The sequence below is a fragment of the Oreochromis aureus genome, linkage group 3, assembly GCF_013358895.1.
Source record: "Oreochromis aureus strain Israel breed Guangdong linkage group 3, ZZ_aureus, whole genome shotgun sequence".
Taxonomy (NCBI): domain Eukaryota; kingdom Metazoa; phylum Chordata; class Actinopteri; order Cichliformes; family Cichlidae; genus Oreochromis; species Oreochromis aureus.
In genome coordinates, this window is record NC_052944.1 from 10902470 (window position 1) to 10916474 (window position 14005).

Genomic DNA, 14005 nt, shown 5'->3' on the forward strand with positions numbered 1-14005 from the left:
AGACCTGGCATCATGGCAACAAAAGTCACATACCACATAGGTATATAAAAAAGACAATGACACAAAAGTAAAGATACAAACACAACTTGAATGCAAATTTTATTTGTTTTATTTTTTGCCATATCCTCCACAAAACAAAACCTTATCTGCAGGTTATCACAAAGCACGAGTCTATCTGGTGGCAGCGTACACAACATGTGGCTCCAGCTCTCTCTGTGTCACAGGCCTCCGGTTTCTTTGGACTTTTTTCTGGAAGTTCAGAGCTGCGTAGTTCAGATCGTCTGAGCTCATATTCTGAAAACCAGAATATTTACACAGCTGAGTTTGCTACATATATATCATACATTTGCTGATATTTGGGTTAAACCAAAAATGATTTTACATAAAATGTGATTTTTAGAGTTTAATACTAAAACACCTAATCTATACTGGAAGAACACCTGTGCTGTTCAGTGTTAAACACAATTCAATTAGATTATACAGGAAAAAAGAGTTTAGCTTCAGTAACAAAAGCCGGAGAATGGAACCAATGTGGCTATCTATGTAGGTAAAGATGTCTTTTACAAAAAAAACATTTTCAGAGAAGAAAACAAAAATCTTCAGCAGAAGGAAACATGTAATTCTACAGTCACCATGGCCTTGACAAACTCTTAGACACTTCTCTTTCCAACATTAATATATCAGGACATATTGGTTGCACATTCTGAGTAAAAAGAAAACAAGAGTAACAACAAAAAAAATAAATAAACATTTACCTTGTTGCTTTTTGGTTCTTGTTCTGCCACTAAATACCAAATAAAAACTGTCATTAGTTCATTATTACCAGCGCACAAGAGGAGGTACAAGATTTACCCGCCAAAAGAGATGAAATAAATTAAAGCCATGTGTACCTTTTTGAAGTTTCCAGATTTTTAAAACCAGAATAATAACCACTATAGTGAGTAAACCAGCCAGACCACCCAGGATGGTGCTTATCAGGTCTGTCATTCTGCCAGACTCTTCTGCAAAAAACAAATCAAAACAAAAACCCATCAGTCCACTTTAGTCAGATTGATTGAAACATAATATTGATATTAACTATGAGCACAATGAAAAGCTAAATTTTAGAAGCCATAAAATATTTTACTTTCAGTCTTAAAATCCTCTCCTTCATTGGTTTCACCACCTGTAAAGAAACATGGCTATTATAATATTTTGTGATTTCCTTTTTGTCTGTGAGCTGATTTTGGATTACGTATGAACATAAAACTAACCTGGAAGACAAAAGTCCTCCCTACAAGCTTACCTTGAATTCTTAACTCGACTGCATTGGAAATGACCGTATGCTTATTCACGTAAAATCCACAGAAATACAGCCCGACATCAGATAAATCCACTTGTGTGATTTTAAGAAACACAGAGGTGTTGTTGGAACTCATATTGAATTTTCCATTTCGAAATCCGTTACAGAAAGAAGCTTGGCCGTGAGACCCAAACAGGGAGGAGATACAGCTAGTTTTAGTCATGTTGACCACTCTGAACCACTCTGTATGTGTTGGACTTGTGGAAATGTTGGAGCACTGCAGTGTGACGTCTTCACCAGGCTGGACCGTCACAATGTGAACCCCAGAGCCAGAGACAAAGGTCCATCCTGAATCAAACAACAAAGACAAAATGAGATTCAACTTGAAATGTACGGTACAACAGACGCTGTAACAGGGCAACAACTTTTCATTCAATTTAATTACATCACTGCTTTCTAAAGTCAAATTTAAAATCTGTTGGGCTCCTCGTTCCATTACTTATTTTAAGCTGGGAGTAGTTATGTGCCTGTACTTACTGAGGCTGCAGAAAATCAAAGCTGTTATCAAGACAAAGTTCCTCATTCTGTGTTTAATCCTGTCGCTGCTCGGACAGCAGTGAACCACACAGCTTTTATAAAGGGGTTTAGAGGGGCGGGGTGATTTAGTTTGTCATCTTGCCAATGAACTACAAAGGCAATGCAGTGCATTTACATATGTTTTAGCATTGGCTAATATCAAACAACATTAATGTAGTTTGTTTATTTATTTGTTTATTTCTTATTTTGTGCTAGGACATTCACACTCCTAGGGTCCAGTGTTATATCTGTTTTTGATCAAGTATCCTATTTTAGTCCCTTAAGATCTGGTGCAGCATATAAAGGAAAACAAAATGGGGATCAATAGTGTTTTAAAATTTAATATACTTTTCACATATGATGTTTGCATTCATTAGACCTAAGTTAAAGCTAATTTTATATATCCCAAATTTGTGAAATTATTTAAAGCTGTTTAACCCTGTAGTAGTTTTCCCATACTTTCTGTCAGCTTTTGCAATCAGAATTATGCAAATAACCCTGCAAAGGTGACAGACGATGCATGCAAATCACATGACCAATTTAAGATGATATAGCAGCAAGATCCACCCTTGATAAGTCTTCATTTCAACTTTTGTTGAAAGTGCAGACTTCAAAGTACCAAGTAATGAAGGCCAAATAAAAACAAAGTTATGACAAAAAATTTACATCATACTTTGTCTCAATATTATCATCATTTGGTAGAAGAACCACAATTGACCAGTACAGCATCTGCGTCACTGCAGCCGTAGCACCTATCTGTCTGTTGATTTCCCTCTCCCCTCTCCCCTCACTTGTGGACAAGATCCAGAGACATCCACTTGGGGCAACAGCTCATCTCTAATGAGTGTGCACTCAACGCTTTTCCGGTTGAGGACCATGGTATCAGACTTGGAGATGCTGATTCTTATTCCCACCATTTCACACTCGGCTGTGAACTGCTGCAGTGGGAGATGGAGGTCACCACCTGCTGAAACCAACAGAACCACATAATCTGCAAAAAGCAGAAACAAGAATCTGAAACTACCCAAGTAGAATCCTTCTGCCACTTGGCTACGCCTAGAAATTCTGTCCATAGAAAATATGACAAAAATCAGTGACAAAGGGCAGTCCTGGCAGTTCAGGAACAAGTCTGCATCACCACTGACACTGTTCTCCTGCTAAGCCACCTGTGGCTCTGTTGTCACCATTCTCCTGTCAAGCCAACCGAAGCTTCCTGTTTCTGATGATGGCGACTTGCTAAACCTGGAGATCAGGCCTCAGAGGCCTCAGCCTCTGAATGCTGCTCTGTGGCCTGCAGACCACTTGAACTGGCTTAATAATAATAATAATAATAATAATAATAATACATTTTATTTGTAAGCGCCTTTCAAAACACTCAAGGTCGCTGTACACAGTAGAGTAAAAAAGCAACATAAAAGCGAAGAGTTTACACAATCATAAGACAGAAACAAATTTAAAATAGCCAAATGGAGAGGTTATGTGGGATAAGCTATTTTGAACAAGTGGGTTTTGAGTTGGGACTTAAAGAGAGAGAAGGTAGAGATATTTCTTAAATCAGGAGGTAGGGAATTCCAGAGTCGAGGAGCAGAGCAGCTGAAAGCCCTGCTCCCCATGGTGACAAGACGGGGGGAGGGGACGGAGAGTGAAAGGGAAAAAGAAGATCTGAGACAACGAGATGGGGTGGTGATGTTAACCAGATCAGAGAGATATGGAGGAGAGAGATGATGAATAGCTTTAAAAGCGTACAAAAGTATTTTGAAATTGATACGATACTTGACCGGGAGCCAATGAAGCTGCTGCAGAACAGGAGTGATGTGGTGGATAGAAGGGGTCCTGGTGATGATACGGGCAGCAGAATTCTGGATGCGTTGAAGCTTGTGGATGGATTTTTGAGTAAGACCAAAAAGAAGTGAATTACAATAATCAATCCGGGAAGTAACAAGGCTATGGACAAGAATGGCAGTGGCATGTGAGGTGAGAAAAGGACGGAGACGATTAATGTTGCGCAATTGAAAATATGCAGACCGAGTGACATTATTAATGTGTGAGTTGAAAGATAGAGTACTGTCGAGGATGACACCAAAGCTTTTCACAGAGGAAGAAATGGAGACCGGCGAGTTATTGATAGTAATAGAGAAACTGTTGGTTCTGGATAATGTTGATTTAGTGCCTACTAAGAGGAGCTCGGATTTATTACTATTGAGTTTAAGAAAATTAGAAGAGAACCATGAATTTAGTTCAGCTAAGCAGAGGGTGAGGGAGGATGGGGAAGAGCAGAATCGGGTTTAGTGGACAGATAAAGCTGGGTGTCATCGGCATAACAGTGAAAATGGATATTGTATTTACAGAAAATATGTCCAAACGGTAGAAGTTAGATAATGAAAAGAAGGGGCCCCAGGACAGATCCCTGGGGCACGCCAGTGGTCAGAGGAAACGGCTGAGAAGTAAAGGATTTGAGTTGAATGAACTGAGTGCGATCAGACAGGTATGATTTAAACCAGGCTAGTGGAGTATGGGAGAGACCGATGGAGGCTAGCCTACTGAGAAGAATGGAGGAGAAATAGTGTCGAAGGCAGCGCTCAGATCAAGGAGGATAAGAATGGAAAGTAAACCGAGTCAGCTGCCATAAGAAGATCATTGGTTATTTTTATAAGTGCTGTTTCAGTACTATGGGAGGGGCGAAAACCAGACTGGAACTGTTCATACAGATTATTATTAGTTAAATGTGAGTGGAGTTGTGTGGCAACTATTTTCTCAAGAATTTTTGAAAGAAATGGTAGATTGGAAATAGGCGAAAAATTCTCAAAATTATTGGGATCTAGACCAGTTTTTTTTAATATTGGGGTGATGGCAGCAATTTTGAGGGAAGCAGGAACAGTTCCAGTGGTAAGTGAAGAGCAGATGATAGAAGATATGAGGGAAGCAAAGAAGGTAGACATGCCTTAACCAAAACTGTAGGAATGGGGTCTAGCTGACAAGTAGAAGGTTTTGACTTACAGATGAAATCTGAAATATCAGTAATCGAGGGGAGCTGGAAAAACAGTGTGATGGGAGAGGAATTACACAGGAGGAGCTAACTGGAACATCGGAAACCAGGTCTTGGTGTATTTTGTGAATTTTCTCGATGAAAAATAACATTAAAGAATCACAGAAAGAAGACGAGTAAAGGTGAGTAGGTAAAAATCTGGTGACCTGAAAGAAGAGTTGAACAGTGAAAACAATATCTTGGTTGAGTCATCTTTTGAACAGATAATGGTGGAGTAGTAAGCAGATTTTGTTTGATTAATACACTCCTTATAATACATGATATGATTATTAAACATTTCCTTGTGGATATTCAGACCAGTTTTCTTATAGAGGCGTTCAAGTCGACGTCCTTTTACTTTCAGGAGCCTGAGTTCAGCTGTGAACCAGGGTGCTTCTGTTTTTGGTTTTTTTTACTCCTGTGCTTCAGATTGTCTTTGTTCCGTTCTTAATCTAACAAATGTACCTCTGGAAGAATGGTCAAAACTTCCCATAAATACACACCTAAACCTTGTAAAAGCCTTCCTGAAGAGCTGAAGCTGTTATAAGTGCAAAGGGTGGGCTGGCATCACATTAGAGTGACAGCCAGTTAAGGCTTTGTCAGAAGAGGAAGGAGGGGTAATGCTGACTCTGGCATGGTGGATTTTAATAACAAAGAAAGAGCGTAAAAAGAAAGAAAGATTGAAAAAACAAAAGAAACACTTCTTTCAGAAATAAAAGTTTGGACCAGTTGGATGGCATACTATACACAGTATATAGATTACCAGTCAAAGTTTGGACATGCCTTCTCATTTAATGGTTTTCTTTATTTTTACTTCTTTTCTACATTGTAGATACAAACTGAAGACATCAAATATATGAAACAAGAAATTTGGAATTATGTAGCAAAGAAACAATTGATAAATAACTAATAAATAAATAAATATGTCTTATACTTTAGATTCCTGAAAGTAGCCACCTTTTGCTTTGTCGATAGCATTGCAAACCCTTGGTCTTCTCTCAATGAGCTTCATGATGTAGTCACCTGAAATAGTTTTCTCTTCTTCTGTTGAGCAAAAATCAGGTTGGTACACAGCTGACAGCACTATTTGACAACTGTTAGAATTCATATTATAGCAAGAACCAATCAGCTGAGTAAAAGAAAACGACAGTCCATTTAAGACCTGAAGGTCAGTTGGTCCAGAAAATTGCAAATTGTAAATGTGTGCAGTTGCAAAACCATCAACTACTCCTAAAACTGCTGCAAGACCTCAACTATGTCCAACAGTCACTGTTTATTGAATCTGATTTTTGGGTTCAGCCAGCCCCACGCTATGACAGATGTCCAATAATGTCTAGTAGTGCCAGATGGATCACATACATTGGGATATAAGGACAAAACTGAAAGAGCAGTTTAACACACTGATCTCCCATAGAAGCCTGGATGTGCAGTAGAGGCTGACAATCATGCAGCAGAAATGCCATTACACCACCAGCAGGAAAACCAACAACAGAACAAAAACAACAACAAAGTCAAACCCGGGTCTTTCACCCAACAGAGCAAACAGGCAGAGAGGTTTTCATTACTCTGTCAATTATTGCATAAAAATTTAACTAAAAGTGTAAAAGACTGCAAATTCTTCTACTGTAAAAATTTATTTGACTCCCTGTAAAAAAGGAACTGTACAATGTTCTTCCTCTTTTTAATAAAAATTCAAGTAGAGCACAGGAAATATGTGGCACTCTGCCCTAAACATTTAAGATAAAGTATGGCAGTGAGAGAGAGACAGTGAAGAGTTACAGGATCTCTGCTGTTCTGATGTTATCAAAATGTCACAGTGCTGTCTCTTCCTGTTAAAATGTATTTCTATTCTCCCACAACAGAGCATTAGAGTCTCCCCAAAAGAAAGTTTCACAATCGGTGTAAGACCATTGCCTTCTCCTTTATCAACATACTTTAAGTGTAGTGTTTTTCCTCTCCAACAAAAGGTGGACAAATAAATTATTATTATTAGTCCTTTATTTATTCAGGTAAAAATCTCATTGAGATTTAAAATCTCATTTCAAGAGAGACCTGGCATCATGGCAACAAAAGTCACATACCACATAGGTATATAAAAAGACAATGACACAAAAGTAAAGATACAAACACAACTTGAATGCAAATTTTATTTGTTTTATTTTTTGCCATATCCTCCACAAAACAAAACCTTATCTGCAGGTTATCACAAAGCACGAGTCTATCTGGTGGCAGCGTACACAACATGTGGCTCCAGCTCTCTCTGTGTCACAGGCCTCCGGTTTCTTTGGACTTTTTTCTGGAAGTTCAGAGCTGCGTAGTTCAGATCGTCTGAGCTCATATTCTGAAAACCAGAATATTTACACAGCTGAGTTTGCTACATATATATCATACATTTGCTGATATTTGGGTTAAACCAAAAATGATTTTACATAAAATGTGATTTTTAGAGTTTAATACTAAAACACCTAATCTATACTGGAAGAACACCTGTGCTGTTCAGTGTTAAACACAATTCAATTAGATTATACAGGAAAAAAAGAGTTTAGCTTCAGTAACAAAAGCCGGAGAATGGAACCAATGTGGCTATCTATGTAGGTAAAGATGTCTTTTACAAAAAAAAACATTTTCAGAGAAGAAAACAAAAATCTTCAGCAGAAGGAAACATGTAATTCTACAGTCACCATGGCCTTGACAAACTCTTAGACACTTCTCTTTCCAACATTAATATATCAGGACATATTGGTTGCACATTCTGAGTAAAAAGAAAACAAGAGTAACAACAAAAAAATAAATAAACATTTACCTTGTTGCTTTTTGGTTCTTGTTCTGCCACTAAATACCAAATAAAAAACTGTCATTAGTTCATTATTACCAGCGCACAAGAGGAGGTACAAGATTTACCCGCCAAAAGGAGATGAAATAAATTAAAGCCATGTGTACCTTTTTGAAGTTTCCAGATTTTTAAAACCAGAATAATAACCACTATAGTGAGTAAACCAGCCAGACCACCCAGGATGGTGCTTATCAGGTCTGTCATTCTGCCAGACTCTTCTGCAAAAAACAAATCAAAACAAAAACCCATCAGTCCACTTTAGTCAGATTGATTGAAACATAATATTGATATTAACTATGAGCACAATGAAAAGCTAAATTTTAGAAGCCATAAAATATTTTACTTTCAGTCTTAAAATCCTCTCCTTCATTGGTTTCACCACCTGTAAAGAAACATGGCTATTATAATATTTTGTGATTTCCTTTTTGTCTGTGAGCTGATTTTGGATTACGTATGAACATAAAACTAACCTGGAAGACAAAAGTCCTCCCTACAAGCTTACCTTGAATTCTTAACTCGACTGCATTGGAAATGACCGTATGCTTATTCACGTAAAATCCACAGAAATACAGCCCGACATCAGATAAATCCACTTGTGTGATTTTAAGAAACACAGAGGTGTTGTTGGAACTCATATTGAATTTTCCATTTCGAAATCCGTTACAGAAAGAAGCTTGGCCGTGAGACCCAAACAGGGAGGAGATACAGCTAGTTTTAGTCATGTTGACCACTCTGAACCACTCTGTATGTGTTGGACTTGTGGAAATGTTGGAGCACTGCAGTGTGACGTCTTCACCAGGCTGGACCGTCACAATGTGAACCCCAGAGCCAGAGACAAAGGTCCATCCTGAATCAAACAACAAAGACAAAATGAGATTCAGCTTGAAATGTACGGTACAACAGACGCTGTAACAGGGCAACAACTTTTCATTCAATTTAATTACATCACTGCTTTCTAAAGTCAAATTTAAAATCTGTTGGGCTCCTCGTTCCATTACTTATTTTAAGCTGGGAGTAGTTATGTGCCTGTACTTACTGAGGCTGCAGAAAATCAAAGCTGTTATCAAGACAAAGTTCCTCATTCTGTGTTTAATCCTGTCGCTGCTCGGACAGCAGTGAACCACACAGCTTTTATAAAGGGGTTTAGAGGGGCGGGGTGATTTAGTTTGTCATCTTGCCAATGAACTACAAAGGCAATGCAGTGCATTTACATATGTTTTAGCATTGGCTAATATCAAACAACATTAATGTAGTTTGTTTATTTATTTGTTTATTTCTTATTTTGTGCTAGGACATTCACACTCCTAGGGTCCAGTGTTATATCTGTTTTTTGATCAAGTATCCTATTTTAGTCCCTTAAGATCTGGTGCAGCATATAAAGGAAAACAAAAATGGGGATCAATAGTGTTTTTAAAATTTAATATACTTTTCACATATGATGTTTGCATTCATTAGACCTAAGTTAAAGCTAATTTTATATATCCCAAATTTGTGAAATTATTTAAAGCTGTTTAACCCTGTAGTAGTTTTCCCATACTTTCTGTCAGCTTTTGCAATCAGAATTATGCAAATAACCCTGCAAAGGTGACAGACGATGTATGCAAATCACATGACCAATTTAAGATGATATAGCAGCAAGATCCACCCTTGATAAGTCTTCATTTCAAGTTTTGTTGAAAGTGCAGACTTCAAGCTACCAAGTAATAAAGGCCAAATAAAAACAAAGTTATGACAAAAAATTTACACCATACTTTGTCTCAATACTATCATCATTTGGTACAAGAAAAAAATAAACCAAAAAGCATTTTCTAAGAAACATGACTTAGTTTATGACCTTAAAGACGTAGGGACGTAGATGGACCAGTAAATTGAGAGCTCGCTTTTCACCACAATTGACCAGTACAGCATCCGCGTCACTGCAGCCGTAGCACCTATCTGTCTGTTGATTTCCCCCTCCCCTCTCCCCTCACTTGTGGACCAGATCCAGAGACATCATCCACTTGAGGCAACAGCTCATCTCTAATGAGTGTGCGCTCAACCCTTTTCCGGTTGAGGACCATGGCATCAGACTTGGAGATGCTGATTCTTATTCCCACCATTTCACACTCGGCTGTGAACTGCTGCAGTGGGAGATGGAGGTCACCACCTGCTGAAACCAACAGAACCACACAATCTGCGAAAAGCAGAAACAAGATTCTGAAACTACCCAAGTAGAATCCTTCTGCCACTTGGCTACGCCTAGAAATTCTGTCCATAAAAAATATGACAAAAATCAGTGACAAAGGGCAGTCCTGGCAGTCCAGGAACAAGTCTGCATCACCACTGACACTGTTTTCCTGCTAAGCCACCTGTGGCTCTGTTGTCACCATTCTCCTGTCAAGCCAACCGAAGCTTCCTATTTCTGATGATGGTGACTCGCTAAACCTGGAGATCAGGCCTCAGAGGCCTCAGCCTGTGAATGCTGCTCTGTGGCCTGCAGACCACTTGAACTGCCTTTGGGTTTTTTGGACTCCTGTGCTTCAGATTGTCTTTGTTCCGTTCTTAATCTAACAAATGTACTTCTAGAAGAATGGTCAAAACTTCCCATAAATACACACCTAAACCTTGTAAAAAGCCTTCCCTGAAGAGCTGAAGCTGTTATAAGTGCAAAGGGTGGGCTGGCATCACATTAGAGTGACAGCCAGTTAAGGCTTTGTCAGAAGAGGAAGGAGGGGTAATGCTGACTCTGGCATGGTGGATTTTAATAACAAAGAAAGAGCGTAAAAGAAAGAAAGATTGAAAAAACAAAAGAAACACTTCTTTCAGAAATAAAAAGTTTGGACCAGTTGGATGGCATACTATACACAGTATATAGATTACCAGTCAAAAGTTTGGACATGCCTTCTCATTTAATGGTTTTTCTTTATTTTTACTTCTTTTCTACATTGTAGATACAAACTGAAGACATCAAATATATGAAACAAGAAATTTGGAATTATGTAGCAAAGAAACAATTGATAAATAACTAATAAATAAATAAATATGTCTTATACTTTAGATTCCTGAAAGTAGCCACCTTTTGCTTTGTCGATAGCATTGCAAACCCTTGGTCTTCTCTCAATGAGCTTCATGATGTAGTCACCTGAAATAGTTTTCTCTTCTTCTGTTGAGCAAAAATCAGGTTGGTACACAGCTGACAGCACTATTTGACAACTGTTAGAATTCATATTATAGCAAGAACCAATCAGCTGAGTAAAAGAAAAACGACAGTCCATTTAAGACCTGAAGGTCAGTTGGTCCAGAAAATTGCAAATTGTAAATGTGTGCAGTTGCAAAAACCATCAACTACTCCTAAAAACTGCTGCAAGACCTCAACTATGTCCAACAGTCACTGTTTATTGAATCTGATTTTTGGGTTCAGCCAGCCCCACGCTATGACAGATGTCCAATAATGTCTAGTAGTGCCAGATGGATCACATACATTGGGATATAAGGACAAAACTGAAAGAGCAGTTTAACACACTGATCTCCCATAGAAGCCTGGATGTGCAGTAGAGGCTGACAATCATGCAGCAGAAATGCCATTACACCACCAGCAGGAAAACCAACAACAGAACAAAAACAACAACAAAGTCAAACCCGGGTCTTTCACCCAACAGAGCAAACAGGCAGAGGTTTTCATTACTCTGTCAATTATTGCATAAAAATTTAACTAAAAGTGTAAAAGACTGCAAATTCTTCTACTGTAAAAATTTATTTGACTCCCTGTAAAAAAGGAACTGCACAGTGTTCTTCCTCTTTTTAATAAAAATTCAAGTAGAGCACAGGAAATATGTGGCACTCTGCCCTAAACATTTAAGATAAAGTATGGCAGTGAGAGAGAGACAGTGAAGAGTTACAGGATCTCTGCTGTTCTGATGTTATCAAAATGTCTAAACATAAACGGTTTAAATTAGAACTATGTCACCTTTATACTTCCTGAAGGGCTTGGAAACCTTGTGATTTTAACCTCGGGCTCAGACCACACAGTGCTGTGTCTTCCTGTTAAAATGTATTTCTATTCTCCCACAACAGAGCATTAGAGTCTCCCCAAAAGAAAGTTTCACAATCGGTGTAAGACCATTGCCTTCTCCTTCATCACCATACTTTAAGTGTAGTGTTTTTTTTCTCTCCAACAAAAGGTGGACAAATAAAAAAGACAATGACAGAAAAGTAAAGATACAAACACAACTTGAATGCAAATTTTATTTGTTTTATTTTTTGCCATATCCTCCACAAAACAAAACCTTATCTGCAGGTTATCACAAAGCACGAGTCTATCTGGTGGCAGCATACACAACATGTGGCTCCAGCTCTCTCTGTGTTACAGGCCTCCGGTTTCTTTGGACTTTTTTCTGGAAGTTCAGAGCTGCGTAGTTCAGATCGTCTGAGCTCATATTCTGAAAACCAGAATATTTACACAGCTGAGTTTGCTACATATATATCATACATTTGCTGATATGTGGGTTAAACCAAAAATGATTTTACATAAAATGTGATTTTTAGAGTTTAATGCTAAAACACCTAATCTATACTGGAAGAACACCTGTGCTGTTCAGTGTTAAACACAATTCAATTAGATTATACAGGAAAAAAAGAGTTTAGCTTCAGTAACAAAAGCCGGAGAATGGAACCAATGTGGCTATCTATGTAGGTAAAGCTGTCTTTTACAAAAAAAAAAAAAAACATTTTCAGAGAAGAAAACAAAAATCTTCAGAAGAAGGAAACATGTAATTCTACAGTCACCATGGCCTTGACAAACTCTTAGACACTTCTCTTTCCAACATTAATATATCAGGACATATTGGTTGCACATTCTGAGTAAAAAGAAAACAAGAGTAACAACAAAAAAATAAATAAACATTTACCTTGTTGATTTTTGGTTCTTGTTCTGCCACTAAATACCAAATAAAAAACTGTCATTAGTTCATTATTACCAGCGCACAAGAGGAGGTACAAGATTTACCTGCCAAAAGGAGGTGACACAAATTAAAGCCATATGTACCTTTTTGAAGTTTCCAGATTTTTAAAACCAGAATAATAACCACTATAGTGAGTAAACCAGCCAGACCACCCAGGATGGTGCTTATCAGGTCTGTCATTCTGCCAGACTCTTCTGCAAAAAACAAATCAAAACAAAAACCCATCAGTCCACTTTAGTCAGATTGATTGAAACATAATATTGATATTAACTATGAGCACAATGAAAAGCAAAATTTTAGAAGCCATAAAATAATTTTACTTTCAGTCTTAAAATCCTCTTCTTCATTGGTTTCACCGCCTGTAAAGAAACATGGCTATTATAATATTTTGTGATTTCCTTTTTGTCTGTGAGCTGATTTTGGATTACGTATGAACATAAAACTAACCTGGAAGACAAAAGTCCTCCCTACAAGCTTACCTTGAATTCTTAACTCGACTGCATTGGAAATGACCGTATGCTTATTCACGTAAAATCCACAGAAATACAACCCGACATCAGATAAATCCACTTGTGTGATTTTAAGAAACACAGAGGTGTTGTTGGAACTCATATTGAATTTTCCATTTCGAAATCCATCACAGAATGAAGCTTTGCCCTGAGATCCATACATTGCAGCAATACAGCTGGGCTTAGTTCTGTTGATAACTTTGAACCAGTCTGTCTGTGTTGGATGACTCGAAATGTTGGAGCACTTCAACGTGACTTCTTCATCAAGCTGGACCTCCACAGTCTGAAACTCAGAACCTGAGACAGAGATCCAGCCTGGAATGAAAGAACATAATGTTTGTGTCTGAGCCAACAGTGTTACAGGTCAACAACATCAACTACATCTGTTTACCGGCTTTACTTATTCCATTATTTGAGAGTACTGAGGTGCCTGTACTTACTGAGGCTGGAGAGAAATAAAGCTGTGCTCAAGACGAAGCTCCTCATCATGCGTTTAATCCTGTAACTGCATTGATAGTTTGTATCACACAGCTCTTATATGGGGGTTAAGAGGGGCGGGGAGTCTTCTGTTTGAGTGTGTGTGTGTGTGTGTGTTTGTGTGTGTGTGTGTTATATTTTGTGTTTCATCTTGCCAGTGCCGCCCTATACAATGCAATAGCTTTGCATGTTTTAGGTTAAGCGAATATCCAGTAACATAAAATTTCCGCTTTATCATTTTACATTGTCTGCTTGAGATAAGATTTTCAGAAAGTTTTACAAATACTTAAAAATCCAGTCTGCAGCTTCTGCAGTTAGAAGTATTTATGCGTTTCTAGTCCTTAAATGACTAAAAGGAAGCAA

The 14005-nt window shown here is 38.0% G+C and overlaps 3 protein-coding genes across 3 annotated transcripts; all 3 read right to left on the reverse strand.

The window, feature by feature from the left end:
* On the reverse strand, positions 1-1884 carry LOC116316425. Its single transcript, XM_039610199.1, has 6 exons — positions 1820-1884; positions 1286-1630; positions 1127-1165; positions 891-1001; positions 756-784; positions 1-294 (listed from the first exon to the last, which is right to left on the reverse strand). Exons 1-6 carry the CDS (start codon positions 1863-1865, stop codon positions 172-174), a joined length of 693 nt encoding a protein of 230 aa, XP_039466133.1. The 5' UTR covers positions 1866-1884; the 3' UTR covers positions 1-171.
* A 5169-nt stretch (positions 1885-7053) lies between these two features.
* On the reverse strand, positions 7054-8817 carry LOC120439329. Its single transcript, XM_039610206.1, has 6 exons — positions 8753-8817; positions 8219-8563; positions 8060-8098; positions 7824-7934; positions 7687-7715; positions 7054-7224 (listed from the first exon to the last, which is right to left on the reverse strand). The coding sequence occupies exons 1-6, from the start codon at positions 8796-8798 to the stop codon at positions 7102-7104; spliced, it is 693 nt and encodes a 230-aa protein (XP_039466140.1). The 5' UTR covers positions 8799-8817; the 3' UTR covers positions 7054-7101.
* Positions 8818-11943: 3126 nt separating this feature from the next.
* LOC116316484 lies at positions 11944-13651 on the reverse strand. Its single transcript, XM_031735041.2, has 6 exons — positions 13606-13651; positions 13136-13480; positions 12977-13015; positions 12740-12850; positions 12603-12631; positions 11944-12134 (listed from the first exon to the last, which is right to left on the reverse strand). The coding sequence occupies exons 1-6, from the start codon at positions 13649-13651 to the stop codon at positions 12012-12014; spliced, it is 693 nt and encodes a 230-aa protein (XP_031590901.2). The 3' UTR covers positions 11944-12011.
* Between the last annotated feature and the right edge of the window lie 354 nt (positions 13652-14005).

Excerpts from the sequence above, each read along its gene's own strand:
- LOC116316425 (XM_039610199.1), bottom strand. The coding sequence starts at position 1,865 with ATGAGGAACTTTGTCTTGATAACAGCTTTGATTTTCTGCAGCCTCA. Across the intron at positions 1,631-1,819 it reads TTTGATTTTCTGCAGCCTCA|GATGGACCTTTGTCTCTGGC; the intron begins GTAAGTACAGGC and ends TGTTTGATTCAG. Across the intron at positions 1,002-1,126 it reads AGAGGATTTTAAGACTGAAA|AAGAGTCTGGCAGAATGACA; the intron begins GTAAAATATTTT and ends TGTTTTTTGCAG.
- LOC120439329 (XM_039610206.1), bottom strand. The coding sequence starts at position 8,798 with ATGAGGAACTTTGTCTTGATAACAGCTTTGATTTTCTGCAGCCTCA. Across the intron at positions 8,564-8,752 it reads TTTGATTTTCTGCAGCCTCA|GATGGACCTTTGTCTCTGGC; the intron begins GTAAGTACAGGC and ends TGTTTGATTCAG. Across the intron at positions 7,935-8,059 it reads AGAGGATTTTAAGACTGAAA|AAGAGTCTGGCAGAATGACA; the intron begins GTAAAATATTTT and ends TGTTTTTTGCAG.
- LOC116316484 (XM_031735041.2), bottom strand. The coding sequence starts at position 13,651 with ATGAGGAGCTTCGTCTTGAGCACAGCTTTATTTCTCTCCAGCCTCA. Across the intron at positions 13,481-13,605 it reads TTTATTTCTCTCCAGCCTCA|GCTGGATCTCTGTCTCAGGT; the intron begins GTAAGTACAGGC and ends CTTTCATTCCAG. Across the intron at positions 12,851-12,976 it reads AGAGGATTTTAAGACTGAAA|AAGAGTCTGGCAGAATGACA; the intron begins GTAAAATTATTT and ends TGTTTTTTGCAG.